The sequence below is a fragment of the Scardinius erythrophthalmus genome, assembly GCF_964197995.2.
Source record: "Scardinius erythrophthalmus genome assembly, chromosome: 8".
Lineage (NCBI taxonomy): Eukaryota > Metazoa > Chordata > Actinopteri > Cypriniformes > Leuciscidae > Scardinius > Scardinius erythrophthalmus.
In genome coordinates this window covers 35627146-35644079 of record NC_138228.1, presented here as the reverse complement: position 1 = coordinate 35644079, position 16934 = coordinate 35627146, and the positions used below count along the sequence as shown (strand labels likewise).

At 37.0% G+C, this 16934-nt stretch overlaps 1 protein-coding gene across 1 annotated transcript in view; it reads left to right on the top strand.

Annotated features, from left to right (window-relative positions):
* syt9a (synaptotagmin IXa) overlaps positions 1-12881 on the top strand; it is a 99366-nt gene extending 86485 nt beyond the window's left edge. The window contains exon 7 of the mRNA XM_081372362.1: positions 12213-12881. Within this exon, the coding sequence (XP_081228488.1) occupies positions 12213-12281 (69 nt within the window). The 3' untranslated portion in view covers positions 12282-12881. The remainder of the gene's footprint in view (positions 1-12212) is intronic.
* Positions 12882-16934: the final 4053 nt, after the last annotated feature.

Sequence of the window (16934 nt, the reverse complement as noted above, 5' to 3'; positions counted from 1 at the left end):
CACAGTGCTTTGTCAGTGTCATTGACATAATGGAGCCATTTCCATCTTTCAAACCAAGCTGATTTAAACGATCTTGAAAAACCTTCAGTCCCAAAACGCTTGGTGGGGAAGTCGAAATTCCTTGGCTGAAATGGCTCAGATGGTAAAGGTGATGTCCCTGCTGCAGCAGTCTCACTCTTGTCGGGGGCAGACTGAGAATTTTTTGAATATGAAGTGCTAGCGTTAGTGTCACCTGCAGCCTGGTCGTATTGGCTAGCACCGGGAATGACAGAAGCTAGCTTGTCCTGGTCGGGCGGGGCTGTAACGTTACCTCTGGATGAGGAGTCAGTTGGAGAATTCTTCTCGCTAGTCCTCGGCCTCGGGTTTTTGGGGTTCGATTGAAAAAAATCCAAAATTCTCTTTTGAGACATTGCTAACTAATTATCTTGCTGATATTGATATAGACTAACGTTATCACTAGTAGTTTTTTAGACTACGTGTTTTTTTTTGTGCTGCGTAGGCTGAATCGTAATCGCGTGATTCGCGTCAAGACACCTGATTGGCTAATACTACACACTGAAGATAAATTAAATAATTTTTAATTAAATAATTACTAAAAATATCCCTCTCTTCATCCCACACCCCAAACATGACATACAAAATGTTGTGGAACAGAAGCAACAACCAGAGATATATTTATAAGCTATCATTTTATTGTCATCACAGTTTGCCAACAGGCCTACTTCCCGCGTCCATGTTCACATTCCCATAGCGCTTAAATCAAGTGCAGCATTGAGTGTAGCTTTTTAAAGGGAACGTCTCGGGTTACTTGACTGTAACTGTGTTCCCTGAAAAAGCAGGAACGAGATACTGCACTTTATTGCCGCACTATGGATGTCCCAGGACTGCTCTTCAGACAAAATTATACCTGCCAATGCACCTGTGGCACATCTAATTATAGCCTATGACATACGCGCATTCTAATGACGTCACTGTCCGAGGCTATAAAAGCTCAGAGTCAATTCTATTGATGTGTTGCACACATATATTCACAGCTGGTCATGCACAAAAGCATTCCATAGCACTTAAATCAAGTGCAGCATCTCGTTCCCGCTTTTTCAGGGAACAGGGTTACAGTCACGTAACCCGAGACGATATCCATAGCAACGAAAGAACTAAATTGTCAAAACAGATCCATAGGCCTACATTAAACAACTCAGAAAAAGACTCTTAACATTTTGTTGACTTGGCTACAAAACATAATAGACTAACTAAATAGTATTAATAATACTATTATTAAAAGCCAATGAAATTATAACCCCATCATACATTTCAAGGTTTAAATAAAAAGTCGGGACAGTTTATTTATTTAAAACAGGGTTGGCAAAGGGAATAAACACTCGATCAGTGTTTATTCCCTTTGCGAGGCAAAATGAGAAATATAGAATCTTATTCTTCCTACATTCTAAATGTGTATTGCTAAAGAAATTTCAGCTTTGCTGTGTACAATTAAATCAGTACAAAATGAAAATAGTACAAAGCAACATAAATTAAGAAGACTTATTTTTCTTTGCCTCTCTCTCGCAGATGCGCTGGATGTCTTTTTAGCAAGTTTATCTTGTCTCCCTCACTGTGTGCGCCGGGTCTCTCTCGATATTAAATGTTTCAGGGTAGAAACACATCATACAGTTAATAAAACTGTATATATCGCTGCTTGTCACCAATGACAAAAAACAACTGTAACAAATTATTTAGCCTTTGTTGCTTCAAAGAAACAAAATGCAGTTGAATTCACCTTACAATAAAACGAGGTTGATCGTGAATTAAAGCGCTCTGTATCTGTTGCACCCGTATTCGTTTGGTTGGCATGAATGCATTTCGTCAACAGTTCATGATAAGGCCAGATTGTTGACAAACACACTGCTTAAACATTCTAAAACTCTATAAAACCAGTTGAAACAACTGGATTGAACACTTAAAAAAAAAAAAAAATGAAAACCTTCAATTTTAACCTGCTAATTTAATAAGATATAGGGCCTATATTTGGACACATCGAGAGATTTATCCTGATAGGAACTTTGCCTGCTCTTTAAGATAACATCTGTATCATCAAGCTGGCTATCCGACACTCTCCATATGAAAGAGAAGCGATTAAAACTTTGCATGCACTGCACCCCCACAATACTTAACTGCCCTCCAGTTATTTGATTTTAAAGGAAGTGAAGTAATAAATATTATATATATATATATATATATATATATATATATATATATATATATATATATATATATATATATATATATATATATATATGATATATTATTTCCATGTTTTGAATGAATTTTGAATGAACTATATTTCATGTATAATAATGATCTTATAAAATTGTATTGCTAACACTTATGGCATAAACTTTTAATTGGGTTGATATAATCCCTCTATACTTGTGACAATATCTTGCAATTTTGCTTGAGTCACACACAGACTTCAACATTCAGTATGCAGGCCACATCAATGGTAACAAGTTTTTTTCTTTTATTTATTTAATTAATTAGACCATTACAATTTTATTTGCTGTATCTTGTAAGTATAACCCCAATAACAATAGCAAATAAAATTGTAATTGTAAAATAAAGCCAAAAATAGTGAAGAAAAGCAATTAATTTATTCATGCCGCAATGCACTCTGGGAGTACACTTCCTCAGATCACAGATAGAATTAAGTTGACAAAACTTAAATGGATTAAGTTAGAAGAACTTGATTCAATTAAGTTTTGCTTACTTAATTAAATTAAGTTGAGACACGGCAGGCAAAAACATCAGTCCCGAACAAAACATCTAAGTCCCGAAATCTAAGCTGTTGTCCCAAATCCTGAATCTGGCCCTAATTGTACTAAATCAAAATCTTGAGTAGTTATTGTCTGATAAAACATTAAAAACTGTCCGTGGAGGTTGAGTCGTCCTGCAGCCAGCCTCCGCCGGCTGCTCATTGGCTGCAGCATATTTTTTTCTTTTTTTGAAGTTCTACAAAGATACCGTAGGCGCGAATTTATATGCATTGATAAGCGAGCGCAAGTTGTAGCAGCTGCGAGGACAGTGAATGTGCAGGCAGCCAGTCGTAAAGGAGTGATTGATTGGTCGCGGCACTGTGTGCAAAAAAATACTTCGGCCTAATGTCAGGTTACATAAAGCAAATCATCTACACAATTATTTTGTTTTATTATTTAATGACCGACAATTTAGTCGTAATAATAATTTTGGCATAAGGCTTATTAGCGTTAGGCTATAGCCTGAAAGGTGTGATTGACGCACTGTTACAACAGTCTTGTTTTTTTTTTTTTTTTCACAATTACATTTGAGTTCATGATTTTAATGTTGTTGTTTTTTGTGGCAGACTAAAGACTAATGACAGACTGTTGATCTTTGAATAAAAATATGTTTGGTTCAGGTTTTAAATGATCTTTTGTGTAGTCTAATATCATAGTAGGCCTACCCCATCAAAGCAAATTAGCGCATATTTAATGAGACACTACTTAATTTGCATATTTAAACATAAATATTCTAAAAACTTGTAATAAAAAAGATATTTGTCTTAATGTCAGTAATCAACTGGGGAAGTTTCATGCTGATATCTATTAGTTAATTTATTTTTTTCCTATTCACCTGGGGTGTCTCCCCTTAGGCAATGAGTTTGCACAATTGCATTAAGTAAACTGAACAAATTTGTTTTTACGGTGTGGAACCAGGATTGTAACTGAAACACGTTGCATGTTATTATCTCTCAATACAGAAGTAGAAGCGATGGTTATGATTTTATTGTTTGTTGTTTAAACGTGCGTGTTGCATATATATATATATATATATATATATATATATATATATATGCAACATGCACGTTTGTCTAGTTCTAAAACTTTGTTATACCATATATATATTATATATATATATATTTTTTATATTTATAAAATAAAATTACCATGCATTTCCATTTTACACTAAGAATGACTGAATTTACATCTGTATAATAATTCCAATCAGAATTTCAAAAACAGTTCTATTAAAAATAAATGCATAAATAAAACTTCATGGGGTTCCATATACAGAAAGTTTTTTTTTTTTTTTTAAACATGGTTGTAAGCAAGGTGCAATTTGCCAGGGGGAAATTGGTCGTGTTTGTCTATTGGTGAAATACAGCATTGATTACTGTGGAGGGGGGCAATCTTCGCCCCCTGCCCCTCCCCCTGGCAAATTGCACCTTGCTTACAACCATGTTTTTGTTTTTTTGTTTTTTTACACTTTCTGTATATGGAACCCCATGAAGTTTTCTTTTCTTTTTTTTTAACAGAACTGCTTTTGAAATTCCGATTGGAATTATTATACAGATGTAAATTCAGTCATTATGTTGGATAATATTTGTTCCTTAGTGTAAAATGGATATGCATGGTAATTTTATTTTATAAATATAAACAAAAACAACAATATGGTGTAACAAAGTTTTAGAACTAGACAAATGTCTCTGCATTAATAATAATAATAAAAAATACAGTAGACCATGTTTATTCGGGATTTGAACCTGTCATCTAATTTATTGAAACCTAAGTTCTACCCCTTGACCACGAATTTACTCACTGAGAAATGCCCAGAAGTTCGGTTCTGCAGCAGTCAGTGTGTCCACGCACACGAGAGAGAAATGCTCTTCATTAGTCTCATTCCTCAGTAGAATAGTAAAAATAATCAGCGTCATTGCACCTAATTTATTTTCACTGTATATAGGCCTATTTTAAATGTTGATTCACAAATTTTCTTTTCTAAAAGTTTGTTATATTCTGTTTAAAATTCACTTTTACAAAATTACGTTTTGCTTTCGTTAAATGTATCCAATTCTGTTGTAGCCTAATAGGCTATTTAAAAAAAGTTGTATTCTTTTTTTGTTCTAAAAGTTTGCTCTATTCTGTTTCGTTTGTTTATTTAATTTTTTTACATATTTAATCAGTCTCATTCTTGTTGAAACAATGAAAAACATTTTTTACATTTTTCTTACACAGAATGAATGCAGAAATTCAGAATTTGAGTTTTTGGAGCCCATGTTGTCACTCAATACATTATTCACAAACTCAGGTAGCCTAATTGCAGAAAAAACAACCGGACTATGAACAAACATATTTTGGTCTTAAAAATGTGTAGAGAATAAAGTGTTCAGGGGTTGAAATGTGCACACAAAGCTATGGGCCATTATTTGAACAAAGAAATTAAATCTTCCAGAGAATGTAAAAGTACTGTAGATTTTTATATGGCAAAGACTTTGAATTTTCTGCAGGAAATCTAGCCCTCATAATAAATGAAGTGTAACAAATTATTCAAATGAATAAGTAATTAAGTAAATAAATAAATAAATAAGAAAACAGACAACACACAGAAAAATCCTCAGTGTTAAATCAACACTGCTCAGTGTTCATTTACAGAATGTAGAAGTACTGTTGTATCAATTAACAAAGTAGGTTCATTCAACAAATGACGGTTGACCATTGTTGTGTGTCTACTCTCTTCTCTTTTTTGTCTGCTCTTGTTGTCTCTTCAGTGACTCTCCTTGTAAACAACAGGTGTCATCACTAATGGTCAATCATCACTTGTAGAGTAAACCTACTTTATTAATTACTACAATACTGCTTCATGGTTACTTTTACTCTGGAAACATAAAACAAGAAAGTTTAGAATATGATTCTACAAATAAATAATAATAATATATATATATATATATATATATATATATATATATATATATATATATATATATATATATATATATATATATATATATATATATATATATATATATATTACGCAGTACTCGCAGTACTCGTTCCCTTATCTCCAAGGGAACCGAGGTTACGCAAGTAACCAAGTACGTTCCCTTACGAGAACGTTCTCTCGTACTGCGTTGCAAACGCTGTGGGAACCCAATTTAAAACGCCGTGCTATTCGCCTGTGACTGCTCTGAGGAGTCCAAGGGAGCCCCGTGACTATATAGGTAATAGGTTATATTGTTTAAGTTTCCAATTGACTGAAGATATGAGTTATTGTTACATTATGTTGTTAATAAACGTTTTAAATTTGACAATGTAGTGTGTGGTACATTGCGAACAAAGGTCAGATATTATTATATTGCATAAAATTATATATATATTTTTTTTTTATCGAGAATCGAATCGAACCGTGACTTTAGAATCGAAAATGTCATTGAATCGAGGATTTGGAGAATCGTGACACCCTTAATATATATATATATATATATATATATATATATATATATATATATATATATATATATAGTGCATCCGGAAAGTATTCACAGCGCTTCACTTTTTTCATATTTTGTTATGTTACAGCCTTATTCCAAAATGGATTAAATTAATTATTTTCCTCAAAATTCTACAAATAATACCCCATAATGACAATGTTAAAGAAGTTTGTTTGAAATCTTTGCAAATTTATTAAAAAGAAAAAATGAAAAAAAAAAAAAAAAAAAAAAAAAAAAAAAACACATGTACGTAAGTATTCATATCCTTTGCTCAATACTTTGTTGAAGCACCTTTGGCACCAATTACAGCCTCAATTATTTTTGAATATGATGCTACAAGCTTGGTACACCTATTTTTGGGCAGTTTTCCCATTCTTCTTTGCAGAACCTCTCAAGCTCCATCAGGTTGGGTGGGGAATGTCGGTGCACAGCCATTTTCAGATCTCTCCAGAGATGTTCAATCGGGTTCAAGTCTGGGCTCTGGCTGGGCCACTCAAGGACATTCACAGAGTTGTCCAGTAGCCACTCCTTTGTTATCTTGGCTGTGTGCTTAGGGTCGTTGTCCTGTAGGATGATGAACCGTTGCCCCAGTCTGAGGTCCAAAGCGCTCTGGAGCAGGTTTTCATCAAGGTTTTCGTCTCAGTACATAGCTGCATTCATCTTTCCTTCGATCCTGAGTAGTATCCCAGTTCCTGCCGCTGAAAAACATCCGCACAGCATGATGCTGCCACCTCCATGCTTCACTGTAGGGATGGTATTGGCCAGGTGATGAGCAGTGCCTGGTTTCTTTCAGACATGACGCTTGCCATTCAGGCCAAAGAGTTCAATCTTTGTTTCATCAGACCAGAGATTTTTGTTCCCCAAAACGTTCTTATCGCTAAGTAGTTCTTAACCTATTCCTTAACCTCTCTCTTAACGTTATGGCACGATTCCCGACACGTTCGTACGCTAAGTATATTTTCTGTAAGTCACACTTCCGTAAGGTTGGTCTGGACCACTCTTAGCTTTACCTTATCACTGTTGCAGGTCTACACAAATATAATTCTGAAGTTTTAATACACCCAGACAGTGTTCAATTAGGCTAATTCAAGTGTTTTCATGCAAAGAATAAAACTGTCATTACACCGATTGTTGTTAGATTTTTAATTATATTATTATACAATATTATTAAATTAATTAAAAAGCGCTTTTAAAGGCCAGTGAAAGCATAGTCTACTGTCAGTTAAGTCCTATTCGGACGCTAATATTGTTTCTCATGGGCTCGTATGGTATTTTAAACATTTATAGGGGTGAGTCAGTGATTTTAGTGCCGTCCGAATCCATAATATCAGTGTTTTTCTCACCCAACCCGCGTAAAAATCCCTGTCCAAATTAGTACCTACTGTTTTTTGACAAACAGGTCGTGTGGTAATTTAATTGCTGTCTGAATCCACATCTCTGAGTTTACAAGAAGAGATTCAAAATTCACGGTTTAAATCCTTTTTGATCACTCCCGAGCACCGTACGTAAGATGTAGGCCTACACTTTTATTACTGAAATGCTCGAAAGTATTTCCAAGAACAATATTTCATCGCAGCTCCACCTCAGCAAGCAAAAATGGGAAAGAGAAGAAAGCACGTAAAATTTTTGAAAAGGTTATTGTGGCAGCAATGTTACAATTTTAAAATAGGTAGGCTAGGCTATTATAGGCTATTATAGTTTGGATTATTTTTTATAATATCCAATAGTCCTAATAAATGTAATTTCAACTATTTCTGAAGTGCTTCTTTAATAAAGAACACCGCTTTCTCACATAAACAGCCCCTGCACGAGAGAATAATTGATTCTTGAGCCATCGATATCAGCAGATTCATCACCATCGCCACGGACAGCACCCGGTAACGTCGCACGTAAGAAGGTATATCTTAAGCAGCTTTCTAAGGTATAGTTCGGGGAACACACTTAGGAACATAAACAACTTTGGTAAGATATATCTTTTGAGTCTTCTTAGCGCGCTAAGAGTGAGCGTTATCGGGGAACCGGGCCCTGGTGGTTTCAAACTTCTTCCATTTACAGAGGATGGAGGTCACTGTGCTCATTGGGACCTTCAATGCTGCAGACATTTTTCTGTATCCTTCCCCAGATTTGTGCCTCGATACAATCCTGTCTCAGAGGTCTACAGACAATTCCTTGGACCTCATGGCTTGGTTTGTGCTCTGAAATGCACTGTTAACTGTGGGAACTTATATAGACTGGTGTGTGCCTTTCCAAATCATGTCCAACAACTGAATTTATCACAGGTGGACAAGTTGTAGAAACACCTCAAGGATGATCATTGGAAACAGGATGTAACTGAGCTTATTTTTAATAAATTTGCAAAGATTTCAAACAAACTTCTTTCACGTTGTCATTATGGGGTATTGTTTGTAGAATTTTGATGAAAATAATGAATTTAATCCATTTTGGAGTAAGGCTGTAACATAAAATGTGGAAAAAGTGAAGCGCTGTGAATACTTTCTGGATGCACTGTATATAAATAAAAAGAAATTCATTTTGTAATACTTTTCAATAAGGTTTTGTTTGTCAACTTAAGTTAACTACATTAGTTAACGTGAATGATTATTTACAAATCTTTACATATCTTTAATTTACTAATCAAACTAATCTTTGTTAATTTCAATATTTCATCATAAATTATTTGAAATGAAAAGTTGTATCTGTTAACAATACTTAATGCACTGTGAACTAACATGAACAAACAATGAACAATATGTTGATTAAATAACATTAAGTAAGGGATAATATCTAAGGATTAAAATCAGAATAAACCCCCGACAGGGTGATGACGACTTTGGTCTTGGTCTTGCATCAGCCTGAAGGAGGTTTATTCTGAGATAACAACCGGCTGGATGTACATTATCCCACTTATTACACGGCTATTTGCCACATAAGTAAATAATTAGACACGAAATATTGATCTGAGTTGAAATATTTGATTAGGTCTTTAAACGCAAAGCTTCCGCAGAAGGAGCTGTTGCTAGCACGGCAAGTTCAAACTAGACGATTTAAGAGATACGGTATACAGTCATACCACTTATTACACAGCATTTCACCACATAAATAATTATAGAGATAAGAGATATTGATTTCAGATCTGACTTTATAAAGCTTGGAAGAGCCAGAACATTTTTTAATATAACTCCGATTGTATTCGTCTGAAAGAAGAATGTCATATACACTTAGGATGGCTTCAGGGTGAGTAAATCATGGGCTAATTTTCATTTTTGGGTGAACTATCCCTTTAACTGATGTTAACAAATAAGACCTTATTGAAAGATTTAACCACAAATTAAATAGAGAGCTAATTAAAAAAATAAATAAACCATTGCTAGATTGCTCTGGTGATTTGAAGTCTGTCTGAAGCAAAGCTGATCTATTGTTAAGCTACATTTCCCTAGACAATTGAATCAAGGTCATTGTGGTCCTGCAGGAAAAAATCATACTCAAAATATCAAAGATCCTCTTCATTTGTTATTCTTTTCTTTTTATAAGACATTCAAATTCACATGGGGAAAATAAAAGAATCAAGCACCTAGAAGCATTACTGACATTAAATAAATGTTAGAATTTCTCTGAAAACTATCTAGAGACTTTATTTAAAGCAACATATCCACTGTATATATAGCTCTGTCATTTGTGGCAATGCAGGGAGCTAGAACAAATTATTTTCTCTAACAGCAGATGGTTTTGAAGGCTGAGGTGAAGAGTATTGTGATTGTTTTTTTTTTTTTTTTGCCTATTAAAGGCCAACTTATTTTTAACACTACTCTCCCACCTCAAATCTTCAACTTTCTACTTAAGATTTCACATACTTCAGCACAAATAATTATTTTTATTATTATTATGATTAATAATAATAATAAACACAATTAGGTCTATTTTAGGACCATTGATTTAATTCTTGTTTTAACTATTTTTAAATGAGTTTTCTTTTTATTACTTATTTAATTAATGATACATTTGGCCCCATCTTGTGTCTTCTTCAACTTCTTTGTGCTAACATATAAATGAATCTTATGATACAATGCACTTAATATATACAGTGAGGAAAATAAGTATTTGAACACCCTGCTATTTTGCAAGTTCTCCCACTTGGAAATCATGGAGGGGTCTGAAATTGTCATCGTAGGTGCATGTCCACTGTGAGAGACATAATCTAAAAAAAAAAATCCAGAAATCACAATATATGTTTTTTTTAACTATTTATTTGTATGATACAGCTGCAAATAAGTATTTGAACACCTGTCTATCAGCTAGAATTCTGACCCTCAAATACCTGTTAGTCTGCCTTTAAAATGTCCACCTCCCCTCCATTTATTATCCTAAATTAGATGCACCTGTTTGAGGTCGTTAGCTGCAGAAAGACACCTGTCCACCCCATACAATCAGTAAGAATCCAACTACTAACATGGCCAAGACCAAAGAGCTGTCCAAAGACACTAGAGACAAAATTGTACACCTCCACAAGGCTGGAAAGGGCTATGGGGAAATTGCCAAGCAGCTTGGTGAAAAAAGGTCCACTGTTGGAGCAATCATTAGAAAATGGAAGAAGCTAAACTTGACTGTCAATCTCCCTCGGACTGGGGCTCCATGCAAGATCTCACCTCGTGGGGTCTCAATGATCCTAAGAAAGGTGAGAAATCAGCCCAGAACTACACGGGAGGAGCTGGTCAATGACCTGAAAAGAGCTGGGACCACCGTTTCCAAGGTTACTGTTGGTAATACACTAAGACGTCATGGTTTGAAATCATGCATGGCACAGAAGGTTCCCCTGCTTAAACCAGCACATGTCAAGGCCCGTCTTAAGTTTGCCAATGACCATTTGGATGATCCAGAGGAGTCATGGGAGAAAGTCATGTGGTCAGATGAGACCAAAATAGAACTTTTTGGTCATAATTCCACTAAACGTGTTTGGAGGAAGAAGAATGATGAGTACCATCCCAAGAACACCATCCCTACTGTGAAGCATGGGGGTGGTAGCATCATGCTTTGGGGGTGTTTTTCTGCACATGGGACAGGGCGACTGCACTGTATTAAGGAGAGGATGACCGGGGCCATGTATTGCGAGATTTTGGGGAACAACCTCCTACCCTCAGTTAGAGCATTGAAGATGGGTCGAGGCTGGGTCTTCCAACATGACAATGACCCGAAGCACACAGCCAGGATAACCAAGGAGTGGCTCTGTAAGAAGCATATCAAGGTTCTGGCGTGGCCTAGCCAGTCTCCAGACCTAAACCCAATAGAGAATCTTTGGAGGGAGCTCAAACTCCGTGTTTCTCAGCGACAGCCCAGAAACCTGACTGATCTAGAGAAGATCTGTGTGGAGGAGTGGGCCAAAATCCCTCCTGCAGTGTGTGCAAACCTGGTGAAAAACTACAGGAAACGTTTGACCTCTGTAATTGCAAACAAAGGCTACTGTACCAAATATTAACATTGATTTTCTCAGGTGTTCAAATACTTATTTGCAGCTGTATCATACAAATAAATAGTTAAAAAATCATACATTGTGATTTCTGGATTTTTTTTTTTTAGATTATGTCTCTCACAGTGGACATGCACCTACGATGACAATTTCAGACCCCTCCATGATTTCTAAGTGGGAGAACTTGCAAAATAGCAGGGTGTTCAAATACGTTTTTTCCTCACTGTATATATATATATAACCCACTGTTAAACCTAACTACACACCGTTAAAGCATCTAACCAAACCACAGAACCTTATTGGTATCCCACCTTAATAGCAGCAAAAGTCAACAGGAGCACAATCATGATCTGTGAACCTTGAACTTAATGTAAATGTCCAATGCAGTAATGTCAAATCAGTGCAAGCATGACTGATGAAGTTTTGAGTGAACTAAGATGACTATAGTGCTTTGTTCTCCTCTGCTGTCTGCAGTATCACAGTACTGGAGGGGGAAGCCAGGGAGGTTCCTGTAATTCCCTGAAGGCTCCTCCATCACCATAGCCTGAGGTCCAATTTCTCATCTTCAGACCAACAATAGAAGAGAATTTATGCACAAGATGTTCTGTCCTGGGATCCATAGGCCCAAGATCAGAGAGCTCCAGTAGGCTGCTCCTGACATCAAAGGGAACGGTGTGCCATTTTCTTTTACCTGTGCACCTGGAAGCCCTTCCACTGCATGGGAATACTTGATTATTTCAGCTGCATGTTGAGTGGTCACACACTGTATGGTTATTTTGTGATACTCATGGTGAATTGGAAAAGAAAATTTAGTGGAAAAAAAAGTGGAAAAGAGTATTTTTATGTTGTTCTCAAAGTTTCGATTCCAAGTAAATGTTTTCTAAATCAGTCTCGGTATGTGTTTTTAAATGGAGTGTCAGTGTGTCACTCAATGCTCTTGAGGTCAGAATGTCAACTTCCCTTTTTAATTTATACCCTCCCACTGCGCATGAGTGTGTTTTGGTGTGGTAAAGTTCAAGATGTTCTCTGTTACTTGTTTGAAATGCTCTGTAGATTTTGTCATGAAGCGTCATGGTGGTGAATTGTTTACAGACTTTGCAAGTAAAATGTTATTTCTCATGTTATTAAACATCTTTTTCTTACAAAACTAAGCTTGTTGAAATGCAGTGTTTCCGATTACTGTAATCATTGTGCAAGTATAAGGGTGTAATGGTTCAAAGTTTCTTATCTTAAGATTTCGTGTCAAGCATTTTGGAGAAGTTGACATAGTTCTATTGATTTAGGCATCTCAAATTGTTCTTTTCATGTAATCCTTGGCTGACTCGAAAAAAAAAAAATATATAAATATCCATCTTAGAATGAATGTTTTTGGTGAAACCCAATGTGCCTATAGCTTTTTCTCAGTACTTTTTTTTACACCAACAGCAAATCTTTTTTTTTTTCTTTTCGGATAAAACAACCCCCCCCCCCCCCCTTCTCTCTCTCTCTCTCTCTCTCTCTCTCTCTCTCTCTCTCTCTCTCTCTCTCTCTGGGTTTTCATGTTTTATGGGGACTTTCCATACTGTACAAACAGTATGTTCTATCCCTTAACCCTACCCTTAAAACTACCATCACATAAAACTTTCTGCAGTTTTCTTTAAAAAAACAACAACAAAGAAAACATCATTCTGTATGACTTATAAGCTGATTTCCTAACGAGGACCAGAAATGTCCCCAGAATGACAAGGATTTCAGATATTGCCATATTTGTGGACACACACACACACAAATGGAACTGGAACAATTTAACCCTCGTGTGGTGTTCATATTTTTGTTATTCAGCCAGTGTTCGTGGGTCTGGTGGATCCGCTGCATTTTTGGGTTTTTAATTCAACACAATCAAAAATGTTATGTTAAAATACTCAACAGATGTTTAATTCATCCCAATTACAAGCAATATAAACAGCATATGGTTAATATTTTCTCTTTATCTTTGTTAGATCACATTTAAGAATTGCAACCCTGTGAAGAAACGGCAGGGGTAGAAACAATTTGGTCATTGAAAATGTGTTCAGATATATATTCTTCACAGAAAATGAGCCAAGGCCAATGAGTCTGAGTTTGAAAAAATAATTAATCGTATCATTTTTCTTTTGATAAAAAATTAAAACGGGTCCTACAGATCCAAACTGTCATGATCCTGGCTCTTTCCTTCTCTTTTTCTTTCCTTTGTCTCCCTCTGCTGGCTGTTTTACGCCTTACTACCTTCTTGCTCACACACTTACGCACACACTCATTAACGCTTCACCTCATCGCCCTCAGCTGTTTCTCATTCGCATCCCATCTACACACCTGTTCTCTATCTTTCACTTTTGTCTTCGCTATATCTAGTTCTCTCTTTCGTGTCTGTATTGTCGGATTATTGTTTCTCTGTGATGCACGTCGACTGTTATTACTCTGTAGGAATACCTTGTCTAGTCTTGTCCTGTCCTGCCTGGTCCTGCTGAATAATACTGTGCCACTGGTTTCAACTGCTGTGAGTTACCTCTTCTGTACTGTATCCAGTGTTCTCCGTGGAGAATAGCAGAGGGTTCCACTGCTCACCTACTTCCAGTCCTTGCTACTCAGAAGTGGTCCAGATCGACAGTTCACTCTTCAGTTTCTATTTACATTGAGAAAAGCTGCGAACAAAACCTTTGTTTGAATTTTTGAGAAGTGACTTTCTGTTATCAGCCTGTACGGCGTTTTCCTTGTTTCTATTAAAGAGAACTGTACCTGCTTTTCGTCTCTGGACCTCTGTTTCATGACAGAATAATCCGACCATCAGAATGGAGCAGGCTGGTGAACATCCTATCCAGGCCGCTGTGGAGATGCAGGGCGCCTTACTGGGTCGGCACGATGAAGAACTCTCCGCCGCCCGTCGTGTTGTGGACTCGCTGACCGCTCAAGTGGCCGATCTTTCTCAGCAGCTCCACGTGCTTCGCATGGACGCTTCCCAGTCTGTCTCATCAGGTACACTTGAACCGCGGGTCAACAACCCTCCTTGTTACGCTGGTGAACCTACGGAATGCCTGCCTTTCCTCACTCAGTGTGAAGTCGTTTTCTCGCTCCAGCCATCTATCTACACAAGAGAGCGCTCCCGAATAGCCTATGTAATCTCTCTGCTCAAGGGGAGAGCCCGCGAGTGGGGTACGGCTGTCTGGAATGCTGAAGCTGATTGTCTGATCCGATATTCACTGTTTAAAGAGGAGATGCTGCGAGTTTTCGACCGCTCGGTCCATGGTCCTGAGGCTTCTCGCACACTGTCCTGCTTACGGCAGGGACGCCGCTCTGTCTCTGACTTTTCTGTGGAGTTCCGGACTCTCGCCACCTCCTGTGGTTGGAACGAGCCTGCTCTGGTGGCTCGTTTTATTGAAGGTCTCAATGCTGAGATTAAAGATGAAGTGTTGGCTCGTGAGGTCCCTACTCGTCTTGATCCACTGATAGACTCTGCTTTACGTATTGAGAAGCGCTTTGAACTGCGCCAGCGGACTCGCCGTGTTATGACCACGCCTACTCTTTCATCTACTGCCAGCTCTCCACCTGCAGTTTCTACCGAACACGAGCCAATGCAGTTAGGAGGGATACGGATCTCGGCTGCTGAGCGCCATCGTCGAATCGTCAACCGTCTGTGTCTTTACTGCGGTTCGGAGAAGCACTTCGCTACACAGTGCCCAGTAAAAGCCAAAGCTCACCAGTCATAAGAGGGAGACTGGTGAGCGCATCCTCTCTGGACCCTCTACTGCGCTCCCGGACCACATTTCCTGTTTCCCTCCGCTGGGCCAACTCGTCTGTCACCTGTCCCGCTCTGATAGACTCTGGAGCTGAGGGAAATTTTATGGACAAGAACTGGGCTCTTAAACAGGGTATTTCCCTATTAGACCTTCAAGACCTCACTCCTGTCTACGCCCTGGATGGTCGAGTTCTCGCCCAGGTTTGCTGCTCTACAGCACCGGTGAGTCTCACCGTATCTGGTAACCACAAAGAGACTATTTCTTTTTTAATTTTTGATTCACCTAATACCCCTGTAGTTTTGGGTCATCCATGGTTGGTCAAACACAACCCTCATATTAACCTGTTAAGCTTCACCAGTGCGTCGGCGCACTGAAGCGTTTTTTATTTATTTAATTCAAAATTACTATCAGATTTAATGTTATACATTGACAAACTATACATCATTAAAAAGATATAAGACTCAAGTTTCAGTATTTGACCACTATTGTATTCTGAGAAACTCATAGTGACAGTTATGTCTTAATTTGTGTCAGGAGTTATGAAATGAAAAAATGAGTCGATACCTTTAATATGAATTATGCGCGTCAGCCGCTCCCATTCATAAAAAAACTCCCGTGCTGTCGTCATGACAGCGATACACAAAACAACGTCCCTCAGGGCTTTAGCTCAAAAATGTGCAGATTTGGAGAAATATTGATAGATTCTTTTAGATTCACATCATATTTCTATAGATAGGAATAATATTTATTGAATTTATACCCAAATGCGTCAATGTAATCTTTATGAGCGTTTGGTATTCTAATTCACAGTGTTTTCAATTCATACCAATAGCCTGAGGGCGCTATATGCACAGTAATATAGTCCATATATGGCACATGAAGAAGAGCCATGATCATGTGACATTCCAGGAAGCCTCGAACACACACACAGCTAACAGAGATCGGCTGTAATCATGCAGATAAAAGATGTTTTGAAGACAATAAACATGATTGCAATGATATCTGATTTGCCTGTGTTCTTCAAGCCATGCCAGGTATTTTTATAATAATAGATTATATTTATAATGTAATGCTAATCTATATAGACTTCATCATTGTGCATAATACTATCAAATAATATATTTTCTGTCTGATTTTTTTATCTGAAGCTAAATTAGATCACAGAAGATTATTTAAAACATTCGGCTTGAGTTATAAAGTACGTTTTGAGCATAAATATGGTTTTAATCTCATATATTGTCGTGTATTGATGGTGTGCTAAGCTAACATGCTAGCTAGCCCTAACTGTTAGTCACATGACATGGTCTTGAAAAACATTTAACTAAATACAGAGTTTTGGGCTTATTATCTTCAGATTTTAAACATAAAATGTTTAGACATGTGGCTTTAGCTGTAGTGCATTTCTAGATTGCTCCAGTGCCAATTTCAATTTTATTTTCATGAG